Source organism: Amyelois transitella, chromosome 19, assembly GCF_032362555.1.
Source record: "Amyelois transitella isolate CPQ chromosome 19, ilAmyTran1.1, whole genome shotgun sequence".
NCBI classification, from domain to species: Eukaryota; Metazoa; Arthropoda; class Insecta; order Lepidoptera; family Pyralidae; genus Amyelois; species Amyelois transitella.
Window position 1 is genome coordinate 1,703,925 of NC_083522.1, and position 16,114 is coordinate 1,720,038.

General features: G+C 36.5%; 1 protein-coding gene across 2 annotated transcripts in view; it reads right to left on the reverse strand.

The window, feature by feature from the left end:
* Positions 1-281: 281 nt before the first annotated feature.
* Positions 282-16,114, reverse strand: part of LOC106139353 (CHH-like protein) — a 34,472-nt gene continuing 18,639 nt past the window's right edge. The window contains exons 2-4 of one of the 2 annotated variants that reach the window (XM_013340784.2): positions 3,886-4,109; positions 3,092-3,212; positions 1,569-1,707 (exon numbers count right to left, since the gene is read on the reverse strand). In XM_013340784.2, the coding sequence (XP_013196238.1) occupies positions 3,092-3,212; positions 3,886-4,109 (345 nt within the window). In that variant the 3' untranslated portion in view covers positions 1,569-1,707. Of the gene's footprint in view, positions 1,708-3,091; positions 3,213-3,885; positions 4,110-16,114 lie in introns of both variants that reach the window. The other variant, XM_013340785.2, reaches the window with a different exon arrangement.

The following is a 16,114-nucleotide window of genomic DNA, read 5'->3' on the forward strand; positions in this document are numbered from 1 at the left end:
AAGTATATTAAATTTAAATCCAAAAACATAATGTCTGTTGTTGTCTCGCTCATAATAAAATATTTATTTATTTAAAACTGCACAAAAAAATGTACAAAGGACGGACTTAATGCCGTGTTGTCGGCACATTAAAACCTGTAGAAGTGGTCTAAAAATACTTGTCAGTTGGTTTTCATCGATTATATCAATGCAATTTTTTAAAGTTATTTTTGGTAAAAGTCAAGATAGAAAAATAAAAAAAACGGTGTTATTTTTTTAATGATATATTTCGTGTAACCCGTAGCGTTTCTTAGCTGTTTTGTATAAAATTTACACAAATTGGTTAATACATGGCTAAAACGTTAGATAATATTCTTTTTACAATAATGTCACTTTTATAAACTCATATACATTTCTAAAACATTATATAATAATTATATCTAGTGTCTCGGGACGTAATTGGCACCATTTTTGTTTAATATACTTGTTAAATGACTTGAATAATATTTATGCGTGTTAATTATAATATAAGTATCCGAAAATTGTGATGAAAGAAACGCTAAAAACTAAAAAAAAGGTGAGATTCGAACACGGAGGAGAGTGAGCGGAGTTATCAAACATTATATAAGTATAAACCGCAACTTATACATAAAATGAGAGTGCCCGCAGTACCACTGGTAATCTCATGCGATGTGAAACACGACTCAATAAATAAAATCGTAAAATAACAAATAATAAATAGATCGGAAGAATATAAAAATAAATCTTTATAAATACTTATTGACTAAATCAAATACTTTTTATCCTAGCGGACATACAAAATTAAAATTTACAATCATACTTTATAATTGTGGAAATTCCCATCTGAGTATTAAAATAAGTTGTTTTGATGATATGCGAACTTTCAAATGGAAATCAACCATTTTATTTACAATTATCTCTATAATTTATTGTTAAATGTAATTTTAGAACAATTAAAGAAAAAGAACTTTAATTAAAAAATCTTATTAGTGATTTATAATAAAACTACAGTCTTACGTCCTGTAAAATTGTATAATAGTCAATAATACAAATCAAACGATAGACAAAATTTAGATTAAAAAGCGTAAGTAATTTTTAAATACTGTGATTGGAATGCAATGAGAAATTAGCGTCGCAGTCGGATATCCTGAGACAGATATGAAGACGGATGGCCAGCATCGGAAGGTTTTACATCTGCCTCGTTGTAAATTAAATACCTAGGAGGTGTTCTACTAATAAACAATGTTTAAAAATACCCTACTATCCATAGCTGTGAAGCTTACAGCACGTAATAACACAAATGTACATTTTCTTTAAAAATACACTATAAATGTCCTTAATTTAATTACTATAACATTATAATTAGTAGCGAACATAAATTAATTTATGTTGCATCGAAGACTAGAATACTTTGAGGATAGCAAGCAAACGTCAAACGGAGGAACTTGACATTTTGATGCTTTTTGGCAAAGCGGTCGATTGTGATATACCGTTGCGATTGTACGTTGTTCTTTACTGTAGTGGCGTTTTCACTCGGTTGTGTTATAACAAGATGGCGTCGTGTCAAGAGTTGGCGCGAAATGGGCTGAGTGTATGCATTAGCGTTTCCCGACGAAGTCGATCATCTGATCTATCTGTTCCTCCTCGTCGTAGAGGTACAAAGACTCCATGCAACCCTTGAAATAGGGCGTGGTGAAACATTTTGCCCTGCAAATGGAGAAATAAAATTAAGAACTGACATAAATTTAATGACAAGTGTTAGTGTCATGGACACTTTAAAATTGGATATTTTAAAACTTTTTTAATATCCCAAAATGCCTTTAAATGGGAAAAGGCTTTTGTCTTTTTTTTTTGATGTACAAATATAAATATTGATACCTTTTAATGTAATATGGTAAGTTAATATTTGTTTATATCATTATTTAATACTTATTTGTAAAATAGTTAACGTTTTCATACATGATACTCATAAAATTATTGAGAAAAGCTATATTTTGTATGCTTTCATATATCCTGAATAAAACAAAAATCAACGACAAAAACTTCTTTCTTTTGATTTTGCTAGAAAAAATATTTTCTTTAACTAAGTAGGATTTAAATGCTTTAGTAAATAGATACTTATTTCTAAACATGCATAGTGTTAAGCAGTTAGAAGTGTGCAAAATTGGAGAAGATTGAAGAGTGTGGAAATGTTACTGTTGATGCAGAAAGGGAGAAAATATTATAAAAAATGCCCTAATAGAATGGTTACAATAATTTGAAGATATGTAATGGATACCGAACAATTTTTTGTATAAACAGATGAAGCTTATCAATACTCAGTGGATAAAAATCAATATCATCAGTAAAATATTGCATTCTTAACATTACTTTTTAAATCTTTTTAAAAAAAGATAACAGTGAAGACTTAAACAGCTGTGTAATTATTTTAAAAATTTTGTAGTAACTATGGGAGTATGGGAATTCGAATATTTATTAAATTTCCCGCGGTTTTTTATAAAAAATTGTTCGTCCTTCACTCAATCTTACCTCTTAACCCTAACCTTAAAATATTTTATTCATTACATGATAGAAAATTATTAAAAACAGTAATGCTTAATTATTATAATCAAAATATAAAGTTACCTATAATATCTAAATTTCTAAGCAATTCTACCTACTAGCCCAGACGTATATTAAAAGAGTTTTGGCAAAGGCCGATATTAGGAAATCTAAAAATAGGTTAACTAATAAAACAAATTAACTAAAAGTATGTTTTAAAACATGCTACAGCATGAAACATTTTATTAAGTTATGTATTATGCGTTTGACAGAAAGTTTTTTATACTCCTTAAGTCTACTCTGGAATTTTATAGGTTTTTTTTTATCATTTATTATTTTAATAGTGCAGTTGCGTGCTCGCTATTATTAGATGTGAAAAAAAGTGTGAAAAAGAAACAGATTCATGCATGCTGTTAATTACAAATCCTTTAGTCCATTTCTTTTGAAAGTCCTGAAAAACGCGCGTGCAGTTATCAATATTTTCTTAAAAGCGCAGTCACCCAGGCGAAGGAAGTGAGGAAAATAAAATGAAATCAAAATCATAGGATACCTAAATCCCTGGGTCGGCCCCGTGTAGTTGTTTTATATAGGTTTTGAAGAGTTCTAGTTGGTCCGTCTCTTGTAGCACCTCGACGCACCCCTTGAAGTAATCTGTCGTGAAACAGTCTTCCCTGTTCCCCGCAATTATAACATTTTAAATCATATTTTGAAAATAAAATAAAAAAAAAAAACTTAACAAGCAAAAGTATTTTTGATATTTTTTTTCTTTTAAAAAATATATAAAAACTTTTGCTCGTCTATTGTATATTGTATTGTTTTAGTGTAAAATTGTAGTGTTTGACATCACTTGCGTCTAACATTTCTTGCGTAAAATCTTGAAAACAAACATTCCAATTATGTTGATTAAACATAATAAGTATTTTAATCAATAATCTTAACATTTAGTAGGTAAGTATACTATAAGAACAACAAGATTTTACGATGAAAATTGATAGGCCGACAACAGTAGAAGGACAATGAACGTGGCTTAAAGTGGAACTAAGTTTTTTATATAATAACATTATATTACTCATTATAATATCTAACTTGTGTCTCTGTTAAATTCGATTATTGCACTAAACTATACTATTTTTGTTATACCTTCCTCTAGCTATGTATGTGCTTTCTTTATTTTTCTTCAGTTCATTAATAGACTTTGATTAAGTCTCATAATATGTCATAGTACTGGTCAGGAGGACCAGATTTAAGAGAAATATGATTGATACCCCAAGTCGAAATACTAACATAATTCATTACAACTTAGTTCCATTTCAAACCTCAATAACCAAACAAAGCCTGACTCACCGACACAACGTGAACAGCTGTGGCTCCCTGAAGAGGTTGTAGCAGTCATCGCAAATTCTGTCCAAACGGGCGAAGATGGCCGCGTCGTAGACCCCCTTGCATTGCAGAGTGAAGAATGAGCGCCTGGCCACGTGGTGGGGGGTGGAGGCCTGGGGCGCCGCCGCAGCGCCCGCCGCCACCGCCACCAGAGCCGCGCATAGAACTTGCACTGAGCTTAGATGCATCTGGAATTAAATATAGTTGTTAATTAATAAGGGATAAATAACGGATTGAAGTAGTAAGTTCGAGACTTTTTGTTTTATGTGATAATAACTCAAAGGTATGTTATAGGTCTAAATACCTATATAAAATACTACCTACTAGGTATATCTTAATATATCTTAATGTATATACTTTATCTCAATAAAAAGGACTGACTGACTGATTGACATAAACGTACATCCAAAACTCGGTTTAAAGATTTTAAATTTCGCATCTAGAATACATACTATGTGTTCTAGGAGTGCAGAGGATTCTGACATTCCCACGGGAATGGAACATAACACGATTTTTTTTTTGCGGGCGAACTCAAGGCTTCTGGCCATAAATGAGTATGAATAAAAGCTAATTAAAAGCTTTTGCACATCGACCAATTGAGCTATTTGTCGCAACCGCGAGTTTGAATTGCCGAGTAGGCAATTATGTGCATCATACAACATCAAAGGCTTTTGATTAGAAAACCAGGATGCTCAAAGTCTTCACACACCCACTCGGTAATGAGAAGTTTGTTAATCACTATGTAGGAGGAAGGTGAACAAGACTACTTAAAGTTATGTGATTGGAGATTATTATGCGAGGATTTAGAATATTAACTCCAAAAAATTCAAACTTTACTATAGTTCTGATGTCCATCCCAGAATAATACGGTGGGCACAGGGTAAACAGTCCTAAGACCCGGCCCTGCCTCGAAAAAATATCTATAAATACGCTCATGGCCACTCGATTGCATTATTCTACTCGTAAAGGCCAATTTAGACACAAAAATTTAAATGTATAGTCATAGATGTACGAGTGTAAGTACGTACAGTTTGTGGATCCAATGGATGGCGTAGTAGGCGATTTTAGGACACGAATCCGTCTAAAGTTCCTTGTATGGGCTAGTAGCACTTACTTGTAAACTTAACTGAATAGTGTTTTTTTATTTGTTATTCATAATAAACTTGTAGTTTTACGAACAGTTGACCTTTTTGATGCAGGCAAACACCCACACGAAACAAATAAACTGGGTGTTAAGTGTTGATAAAGACGCAAAATTATTGCCCTTAAAGTTAAATCATAACCGATATACTTAATGCAGTTTGCAATATCAGCTGTGAGTGTATTCAAAGTGCATTTGCTTTCTAAAATACTTTAGTAACATCTGTAAGTTTCCGTACGCGAGCCGCATCGCATTACGATTCAAAGTGTTAGTGCAGTGTCCCGGGCACTTAGCGACAAGTGCGTTACGTAGGCCGCCGCCATTTCCATGCCTTCAGTGGTGCCATTTAGTCTGTCTCCATTGACCAAACAATCCTGACCTCTCCCACTCTACAATCACCTACGAAACGTGGAGAAAGGCAGCTCTACCTAAACTAGACGCCCGCACCTTATAAAGGCTTAAGCTTTTTGTAAACAAAATTATTCCGATATGTTTATCGTCCTTCGTCGCAGTAATGTAGCTATTGAAATATCTTCGCAACTAATATAATTGAACGCGAAACGGGTATTTGCAAATGGACGCCCGTATAAATTGGATCGACTTTATTCCAGTGTGAGAATAAATCGAGAACGTGTTCCGTAATGAAACATCCGGCACGAAGGACCAATTATTCCCGGCCATCTTTTCGCATAAGAAAATGTTGTGTATCCTAGTTTGTGTCTATTTTATCTTCGCGCTGGGTGGCAGCCGAGCAGTCTAGCTCGCCGACCGTAATTACTATGCGGCGTGCGCGTGAGTGCGTGCGCACACACGCAGCTGCCGTATGTGTGGTAACACGTCGTGCGTTCACTCCTTAACCACTTAGAAACTGTGGAATCTTATGTTTAATTGATGAATTGAGCCTGCGATATATTTGCGCGTTCAAAAGCTGCGTTCCCACGCGAAACAAGACCGTGTAATAACTTTATAACTCAGCCGCCGCATGAATCAGCGGCGCCCCGGGCGCCGCCGTCCCGTCTCGTTATCGGGGCCCATGCAAAGCGTGCCGCTTCTTTACGACTTAGATGAAAAAACAGATTCGCGAACGGCTCAAGTAGAGCGCAAATTTCATGTCTAATTCGCCGAGTAGTTAAGTTATTATAACAAGATTACATTTAATGATAATTGTCCAATAACCTCAAAAGCCGAGGTGGCCTGCTGGCTATAATCGGCTCACCGTATTTACACTTTACAGTCCACTTAAGTTAATCGGCGTCCACTCACTACACTTTATGGGTGGTGGACTGTATAATCCGGTCGGGCGGCGTATATTAAGTGCGTGATAAATGCGCCATGCGCAGGCGCAGCGTAACAGCTTGACACTCTGACAAAGTTGAGAAAGAGCACGCACACATTTGCATGATGAATATAAGTGTTTCTTTAATTTTTTGATAATATTTTCTAAGAAATTTTGATATTTATAAATAACAATATATACGGGACAATTTACACAGACTGAGTTAACCTCGAAGCTCTAGACTTGTGTTACGGAATACTAACTCAACGATACTATATTTTATAATAAATACTTATATAGATACATATCCAAGACTTTTTGACTTTGATTCTTTTCTCATCATGCCCTGGCCGGGATTCAAACCCGGGACCTCTGGTATCACAGACAAGCGTACTACCGCTGCGCCACAGAGGCCGCTATCAGTGAGTATTCTAAGGATACCTACCTGAGATATTAAAATGTTATGGTATATATTTGGCTTATTTATTTATATGATTAATCTTTTGCATAACTACACTGGCTATATATACAAGGCATATTTTGGTAAGTCACATAAAAATCAACAACTAAAGTCTACCAGTACTTATAGAGGAGGTAATCGACCACTTATAATTTAACTACAAGCGGGTTATAATTATAGTAAGCGGGTAGTTCTAAAGCCGTTTCGCAGATGGGAATTTCTGTAATTAAGTACTCGACTGCGAGTATCTTAGGCAATCTATGTCCGTCCATATCCCTACTGATAGTTCAATTGGTAAGCGGATCAGTGTCGCAAGAAGTAAGGTGGTTTAATACATACATATGGTCACGTCTATATCCCTTGCGGGGTAGACAGAGCCAACAGTCTTGAAAAGACTGAACGGCCACGTTCAGCTATTTGGCTTAATGATAGAATTGAGATTCAAATAGTGACAGGTTGTTAACGCAACGCCTAAAAAATAATCCCAGGTTTGTAAGCCTATCCTAGGCGACATTCTTTTACGACATCCATAAAAGAAAGAGATGGAGTGGTCCTATTCTTTTTTCTAATGGTGCCGGGAACCACACGGCACTTATTACTTACTTAATTAAATTGAAGCTGAATATAAAGTCACAAGAAACTTGTGATCAACGCTGTAGGTGTTTTGTTTGCAAACTAAGCAATAGAAAAATCATAATTATAATAATTAACGGCAATCATGATGCATTTAATGTTGATGAGGTAATTACGAACATTCGCACACAATATGTAAATGTGTTTGAGACAATGCGTGTGCCAGTGGGATCGGAAGCCGCCATTGTGGCTGCGCGGGCGCAACCTTCGCAGCGGCCATTACGTGACCTTACACGAATTCTGTCACTTCCTAGTTTCTCCGGGATGAATCAGTGATGAGGCCCGTCACATTTTTTGTCATACTTGTATTCATAAATAATTTATTTTTACAAATACAAAATCTTTCATATGAGTGCGACAAACCTTAGGGACAAACGTGCGCCCTCTGTCAATCAATGGTCGTATCCCGTCACTATTTGAATCTGAATTCTATCATTAAGTCATATGTGGCCTATCACTCTTCAAAACTGTTGGCCCTGTCCACCCCGCAAGGGATATAGACGTGATTATATGTATGTATTATCTATAAAAAATATTTGGTGTCAAAAGGGCATTGCTTCAGTGAAAATTAACTATGTAACTAAGTAGGTACTGAAAGGAAATAATACTTATTACCTATGTATTTAATTACCCAGGTACTATAGTCTGAGTTAAATATTATAATTATTCATTGCAAAATTCAATAAGCCTAAAAAATATCTAATAAAAATGCAGAATAAAATTATAGGCAGGATAAAAATTTGGAGGAATAATTTTCTATAAATATAATGGAATCTTCTGATTAATATACGTTCATTGTCGTAGGTACAAGGAATTCCATATATGTAGTTTTCGCTTAGAGTATAAAAGATAAAAATATTTTATCGATATCTAATTTTAGAAAGTTATTTTCATTATTATATATGTTTCATCTTACAATCACCCATCTAATCTATGTAATAACATCATCTGGAAACAAACTTTGTCGAATCATGATAGCAAATCAAATGAAACTTATGTTCGCCTGTGTCTTTGCTTGTGTGTATATTAATCTCACATACATACATATGGTCACGTCTATATCCCTTGCGGGGTAGACAGAGCCAACAGTCTTGAAAAGACTGAATGGGCACGTTCAGCTATTTGGCTTAATGATAGAATTGAGATTAATCTCACACTTAAGCCAAAATCTGAAATTTTAATGTAATTTAGATAAGTATGTTTCCTAATCTTTAGGTACTACTTCCATAATTAAATTACAAAGTCTGTCTATTACGCTTCCACGGCTTAACCAATGGATAATTTATGAATGGCAAACATTGGATGCTTTATTTCCTGAAAATTTGCACCGGAACAGAAAAAAAAGTAAATTCAAGTTTACGGAGCTATTAAAAATCGCTAGTGGAACAACTTATAAGACTTCAGTATTAATTTTGCGTTATTATTAAGATGTATGGTGATACCAACAATTAGCACGCAGTCAATGGCGTGATGTACTCAACAAGACTCAATTATCCACGTGCCGAAGTAGGCCAACGAGGAATTACTGAAAGTGACGTCTTCGCACGTCATATACCAACTAATAATAAAAATGATAGAGTATGTTTGTTACCCCTTCACGCGTTATATAGATATACTGAACCTTCATGAAATTTCAACAGGTTGGACAGATAATATTTAGTTGGATGCCATAATACCTAATGGAATTGAGATTCTCATCAAAATCAGATTACACATGTTTTTATTGGTGACGTTTTTGCCTTATTGGCTAAAACAGGCAGTGAAGTTTGTTCCGCCGCTTCTTCTACACATGCGCTTCGAAAGCGGTAGGAGATATAATCAGACTTAAGTTATGTTAACAAACGGTAGCGCCCACAGTCCTAGTCAGCTGGACTACATCTCACTCACCGGGACGTCCTGGGCAGGCGGGTGAGTTAAAAGCCTAAACCCTTCAAACTCAAAATGGAAGTACAGACACAGAAATGGCCCCGAGTTCCCAGCGGAGAGGCGACACTCAGCAAAGGCAGGAGCATGAGTTCTTGCCAGTCCAGGGGTGCTAAGAATCCCTGGGAGTATTCAAACTGCCGAAAGAAAAACAAAAATATCGACAAAGGAACCAAACTATGTATCGGAACATACAATGCAAGGACCTTGAACACCGAAGGAAGTATGGAGGAATTGCACCAAGAACTAGACAAGATAAACTGGCATATCCTAGGTCTGTCAGAGGTCAGGCGACCGGGCGAAGAATGTTTAAAACTAAAAGCAGGACATACCCTCTACTATCGAGGCAGAGACAATGGGAAGAAAGAACACGGCGTAGGGATTTTGATACACAAAAGTCTTGAGGAACAGATAGTATCAACAGGATCAACATCCGAAAGAGTAGTGTATGTTATTATGAGCCTATCCAAGAAAATCACCATCAAGTTGGTGCAAGTCTACGCACCGACAAGTACAGCCCCTGACGCCGAAATACATACACTGTATGAGGATATTGAAAAAGCTTTTCAAATCAGGAAAACCACATACACCTTCCTCATTGGTGATTTTAATGCCAAAGTAGGGAAAAGAGAAGAACTGTCGGAAACATTCATGGGAAGATTTGGATTTGGAGACCGTAATCCTAGAGGTAGGGTTCTTGTCAGCTTTCTTCAGTGTCATAAATTATACCACCTAAGCTCCTATTATGAGAAAAGACCAGAAAGGAAATGGTCTTGGCTTTCCCCAGGCGGACGACACAAGAACGAGATAGACTACATTTTTAGTTCTCACAGGTATATAGTACAGGATGTCAGTGTGTTGAATAAATTTAATACCCGTAGTGACCACCGTCTGGTTAGAGCCACATTATACATCAATGCAAAGCTGGCACGATACACGTCCCTAAAAAAGGCAAATTCTAACAAGATCGATACTGTTAGCCTGAAAATAAACGCTGAACAATATAGAGCCCTGCTCGAAAAATCCATCCCTGACAAACCTCTCGAAGCATTGACCATAGACGAACTGAACAGCCACCTAAGTAAGACCATGATAAATGCAGCAACAGAAATAGCTAAAAGAAAACCAAATTCGCACAATAAGCTATCAGAGGAAACTAAAGCGCTACTACAAAAAAGAAGGGAAATGGTCAGGAATAGCAATAAGTACAAAGACCTGTGCAAACTTGTACGATCAAAAGTGGAGAAAGACATCAGGGAGTACAAGGAAAGAAAAGTAAGGGCCATAATAGAACGACACAGGGGACCAAAAGTGCTTAGGAAGCAACTCGAGCCCGGCTGCCAAGTTATCGCCAAACTAAAAACCAAAGATGGGAACTTGATTGTGGACAGATTGCAAGTGCTTAAGGTGATAGAACACTACTACTCCAACCTCTACGCTCAAAAAACTAAAGAACCAGACCACACCAACCGCTTAACTATTAGAAATGTAGGATCAGAAGATATTCCTGAAATAACGAAAGAGGAAGTAATGTTTGCTCTTTCCAAACTTAAAAATGGAAAAGCGAGTGGCGAAGACGGGATACTGCCCGAAATGCTCAAGGAAGGCGGAGAAAAACTCTTGGATGCCCTAATAGTTCTCTTCAACAGATGCCTACATTCAGGAGATCTACCGGAAGATTGGAATAGCGCTGTGGTAATTATGCTGTACAAGAAAGGATGCAAGACGGACTTGAATAATTATAGACCCATAAGTCTGCTATCACAAACCTACAAGCTCTTCTCCAAGATTATCACCACCAGGATAACACCTAAACTGGACTTCTACCAACCAATCGAGCAAGCAGGCTTTAGAGCGGGATACAGCACAATAGAGCACATTCTGGCAATGAGAGTCCTCATCGAGAAAACTACCGAGTATCAAATGCCACTGTGGTTGGCATTCATTGACTACAAAAAGGCGTTCGACAGCGTGGAAACTTGGGCCGTACATAACTCGCTAAGGAACGCAAGAGTTGATCATAGATACAACCAGCTGATCGCCAGAGTTTACCAAAACGCTAAAATGAAAGTGTCAATACCGCAGATGACAAACCCTATTAACATCAAAAGGGGAGTAAGACAGGGGGATAACCTATCGCCTAAATTGTTTACGCTGGTTGTCGAGGACGTATTTAAAAAACTGAATTGGCAAAAACGAGGTATTTCCATATCAGGTGCACGTTTAACCAACCTTCGATTCGCGGACGACATAGTCTTATTTGCTGACAACCCTACTGAACTACAAGAGATGATCGAGGACCTACACAACACATCATTACGAGTAGGACTGGAGATGAACCTCGATAAGACCAAAGTTATGACATCCGAACAACAAAACAACATCAGGATTGAAGTAGGAGGGACAGAAATTGAGCAAGTCCAAAAGTATGTGTACTTGGGTCAAGAAATTAAAATAGGCAAAGAGAACCAGTGTAACGAAATCGACAGACGAATAAGACTGGGGTGGGCAGCCTACTCCAAGCTTGAATATGTTTTTAACATGAACCTGACGTCACAACAAAAAGCCCAAATTTTCGACCAGTGCATACTACCCGTCCTGACATATGGCGCCGAAACCTGGGTGACTACCCAAGAAGTGATACACAAGCTTGGGGTGGCACAAAGGCATATGGAGCGGAAAATTGTAGGCGTCTGTCTGAAAGACCGTGTGACCAATAAGGACCTAAGACGGCGCAGCAAAGTCACGGATGTCGGCAGAAGAGTTGCGAAGCTCAAGTGGGAGTGGGCTGGTCATATTGCCAGGAAGTCTGAATCTTGGTGCAAAAGATTGCTAGACTGGAGACCTTGGGACCAAAAGCGACCCAGGGGAAGGCCACAAATGAGATGGAAAGACGACATCAAGCAGGTGGCGGGCAGCAATTGGACTCTTACTGCCCAAAATAGAGAAGAATGGAAGGAGATGAAGGAGGCCTACATCAGAATGCTGATAGAAGAAGGCTAAGAAGAAGAAGAAGAAGAAGAAGAAGTTATGTTGATGTCAATTTCGAAAATAAATCTATTTTATTCATGTTTTTTTAAGTTTCTAGGTATAAACGTTATCTGGTTTAGCCATTTAAAAAAAAAAGGAACACTGTTGTTTGAAGCTCCTTTAGTTATGCTACACTGTGATGGTAGGTAAGCTAGACGGATATTTGAGAATGTATTCGTAGTAAGGTATGCTTCTAAGAATACCATAGACTACTTGAATGGATGACGTATACCGCTTGTGGTTCTACGGCCTGTGTTAGAGCTAAAATTAAAAAAAGGCGTTGTTAAGAGTACCCGTAATCGTCGAATATGCATGAAAAGATTAGGTAATGAGTGTGGAAGCGGGAGAGTTCTGTAAGGATCGTGGCAGGTGGAAATCCATAGTCTCTGCCTACCCCTGTGGGAGATGGGCGTGATGGTATGTATGTATGTATGATCTAAACGCGTTAAACACGCTCACCATGATCCAATATTGGGTTAAGTTCCCCTACAAAGGTTGTGGAGGTTACACAAGAGTGCTTCGTGTAGAATTTAGCGCTACCTACACGCCCGAAATTAGCGCCACGTACAAAAGAAAACATGTTTTTCGCACATCTCACGGGAACTTTTTTACCGGGATGAAAATTACACTATGTGTTGGATTATATGCAGTAAAAATAAATATCCCTAACAATGTTCCTTTGGGGATACCTGCCTTACCAACTGTTTAGTTTATCCTCTCTACTACGTCACGGGCTCTGTAAGACAGATGTATCGCTTCCATGGAAAATAAATATAGAAAAATCATTTCTGTATGCAGTATTATTAATTCAGTATTTTACTTTGATCCCATACCTCCTTATGCCCATCTGCAAACTCATAATGATATATCCCCAAATTTCAAGGAGTTTGATTAAGTAGATAACGCGTGAAGGGAAAACAAACAAATAAACTTAGGTACCTACTGTCGCATTTATAATATTAGTTGTGATTTAGTATAGATTTGAATGCGGAAAATGTTTTGCAACTTGCAGCAACTGAGAAGCGAGAAGAAAACTTTCAAATACCCTTGCGCCAGCGCCCCGCTGTCTACGAGCGCACGCACACACAGACAATGTTGCGTATACGCATATACCTACCAATAAATTATGTTTAAAAGTGTGCGTTAACTGCGTTCCGTTCCACACATGCGCAGTCCGCGCTCATTGCGTTCCCTTCACACGCACCGCGATATTAATGTTTTGCTCGGATTACAGACATCCTTCAGTTTAAAAAAACAGTTTTATTTTTAAATTGCCTACTTGCAAACCAGATCTGCAATAGGCATTTTTTTTCAGAATTCTTTTAAAAAGATTTTTATTTAAAATTGGAACGATTTTATTTTCTCTCGATACAAGGCGGAATGTTTAAAGACAATTTTTTTTAATCGATTAACCAATAACTCGATGAGAAACGCTATGATTCGTGTATTGTATTTAAATATTTATATGACCGATAACAATGCTGAATGCGCATGCAGCTACTACAGCTACATACCTATAGAAATTGTTTCGCATTATCGTGACCTGCATAGATAAACGGGAATATTTTCAGGGCCTACGTGCAAGCAAACTCATCTGCATTAACGCAAACCTTCAACCTGACGCTAAGTTCGCTTAGATGGTTTTTCTTTTTTTTATTTACTTATATAATTTATTTGTTGTAGCTATAAGTTTGTTTATCGCCAGTGTTTAAAGTTTATCTTTAGCTTTCTGATTTGTTTGCTATTTGATGCAATGCAAACCATTTTGCTAGTGTTATCTTTAATTTGATCGCTTAGATGGTTTGGTCATGTCGAGAGGATGAATGAAAGCAGGTTGACTTACCAAAAATACAAAGGGAGTGTGAATTGGACTGTTGGAGTGGGTAGGCCTAGACGAACGTACCTCGATCAAATCGGAGGCGTTCTAGTAAAAGGTCAGGTCAAGAGTATCCGAAACCGACGAACTTGCATGAAGAGAGTTATGAATGTGGATGAAGCGAAAGAAGTATGCAAGGATCGTGATGTATATACGTGAGTTTTGTTTTCAGTAAGTATATAGATAAACACCGCTAGCAGTAGGTCTGTATATTGAGAACTAAATTTAAGCCAGAAGAAGTTAAAGGAATAAGTAAAGGTTTTTACTTACTTCTATTTTTGTTTTGTTACAGAGTACAGCGTCTAAGTTTGATACAGAGAAGAGATAAATTATAGAGATTATTTATTCAATTTTTTTAAATTCGTCGAGAAACATGAAACACGTGATCTTCAAACCATGTGACTGTTGGCTCTGTCTACTCCGTAAGAGATTAAGGCGTGACATCTAGTTGTATGTCTAAGAAACATGATTTAAGAAGCCCACTTTGAAGGTAACATACACAATACGCCATTTAAGTTCATTTACATTAACACAGCCTTGCAAATAAATTTGCATATCATAGAAATGCATTCTTTGAATGCTTGTCAAATGCGTTTTTTTTTTTAAATTTAACTATAGGTACCTAATTCTTTTAAACACATTTTGGAGTTTATTCATTACAAACAAAATTTAAGAAATATATTTTCACTTATAAGGTATAACTAAGTAAATTATTAACTTTTATTTACAAGTGGGCGTAGAAATTCCCACGGAAACAGTAATTCTAAGCGGGAATCAATGGTAATATTCATATTAGACGAAGCTGCGAGAAACAGCTAGTGTTTACATAAAATTTCATAATTATATTTTTTTTTAATTACATAAAATTAAACGTAATTGCGTTCCTTCTAGCATCAGGCTTAGAGCCGACATAAAAACTAGACTGACTGGTAAGAGTTCAGAAAAACTGCGGTACAGGACTGGAATACTTATTAAATTAAGTTCCAATTTAAAAGGAGCGTTCACAATCTTAAGTATGTTAACTAGACAAGCCGTTGCTAGCGATTATAACGATAATTTCATCACCTCGACATAATTACAATTACATTACTTCCCCACCCGATTAAATTCAGCTTGTGTTAAAGATAACATCTCTCTAGATAGAAATTGTGAAGACATTTCTTTCGGCTTTTTTTTTACTTATGACAGGATTTTAGCCCATTAAAGAATATTTATGTCACAAAATCAAAAATGTTAAAGTTTTACAAGTTATAAAAATTTAATAAGTTAAAGCCTTTTTAAACTTTTTTAACCTTATTAATTATCTTAAAAGACAACGAGTTAAACATACAAGTGACTGACACAAATCGTGATTCAATTTGTTTTAATGAACTCTTATTACATGGAAAAACAAAAACCAAGCAAATTACCAATAAATTTTATTATGACCATGTTGCTGTTAGCCTTATATTCTATAGACTGAGCCCACCCTGAATTAAAAAAAAACTTCGCGAGTAGCCATTTCAAGATGCAGATAAAAAATAAATAAATAAATTGAACTTCGAACGCTGATGCTGGTTTAGGCGGGAGTTCCTTGGACCGAGAAATAAAGTTTAAAGTTGTATGGAAGTCACTCTGACAGGTGTAAATTTAAGCTGGTTGGTTAACCAGATCAACTGGCTGGTTCTAATGCCGTTGAACCTCACAGGGCCTTGGAATACTAGAGATAAATATAATACGGCATAATAATAGAGTGTTCACCGATTGACGTCTAAATATACTGTGCCAACTGAAATTGAGAGTTACCATTTTATAAAACAGGATAAGTGAAAGGAAAAGTTTATTTTTTTACGCTAAAATACGCTACAGTGTATT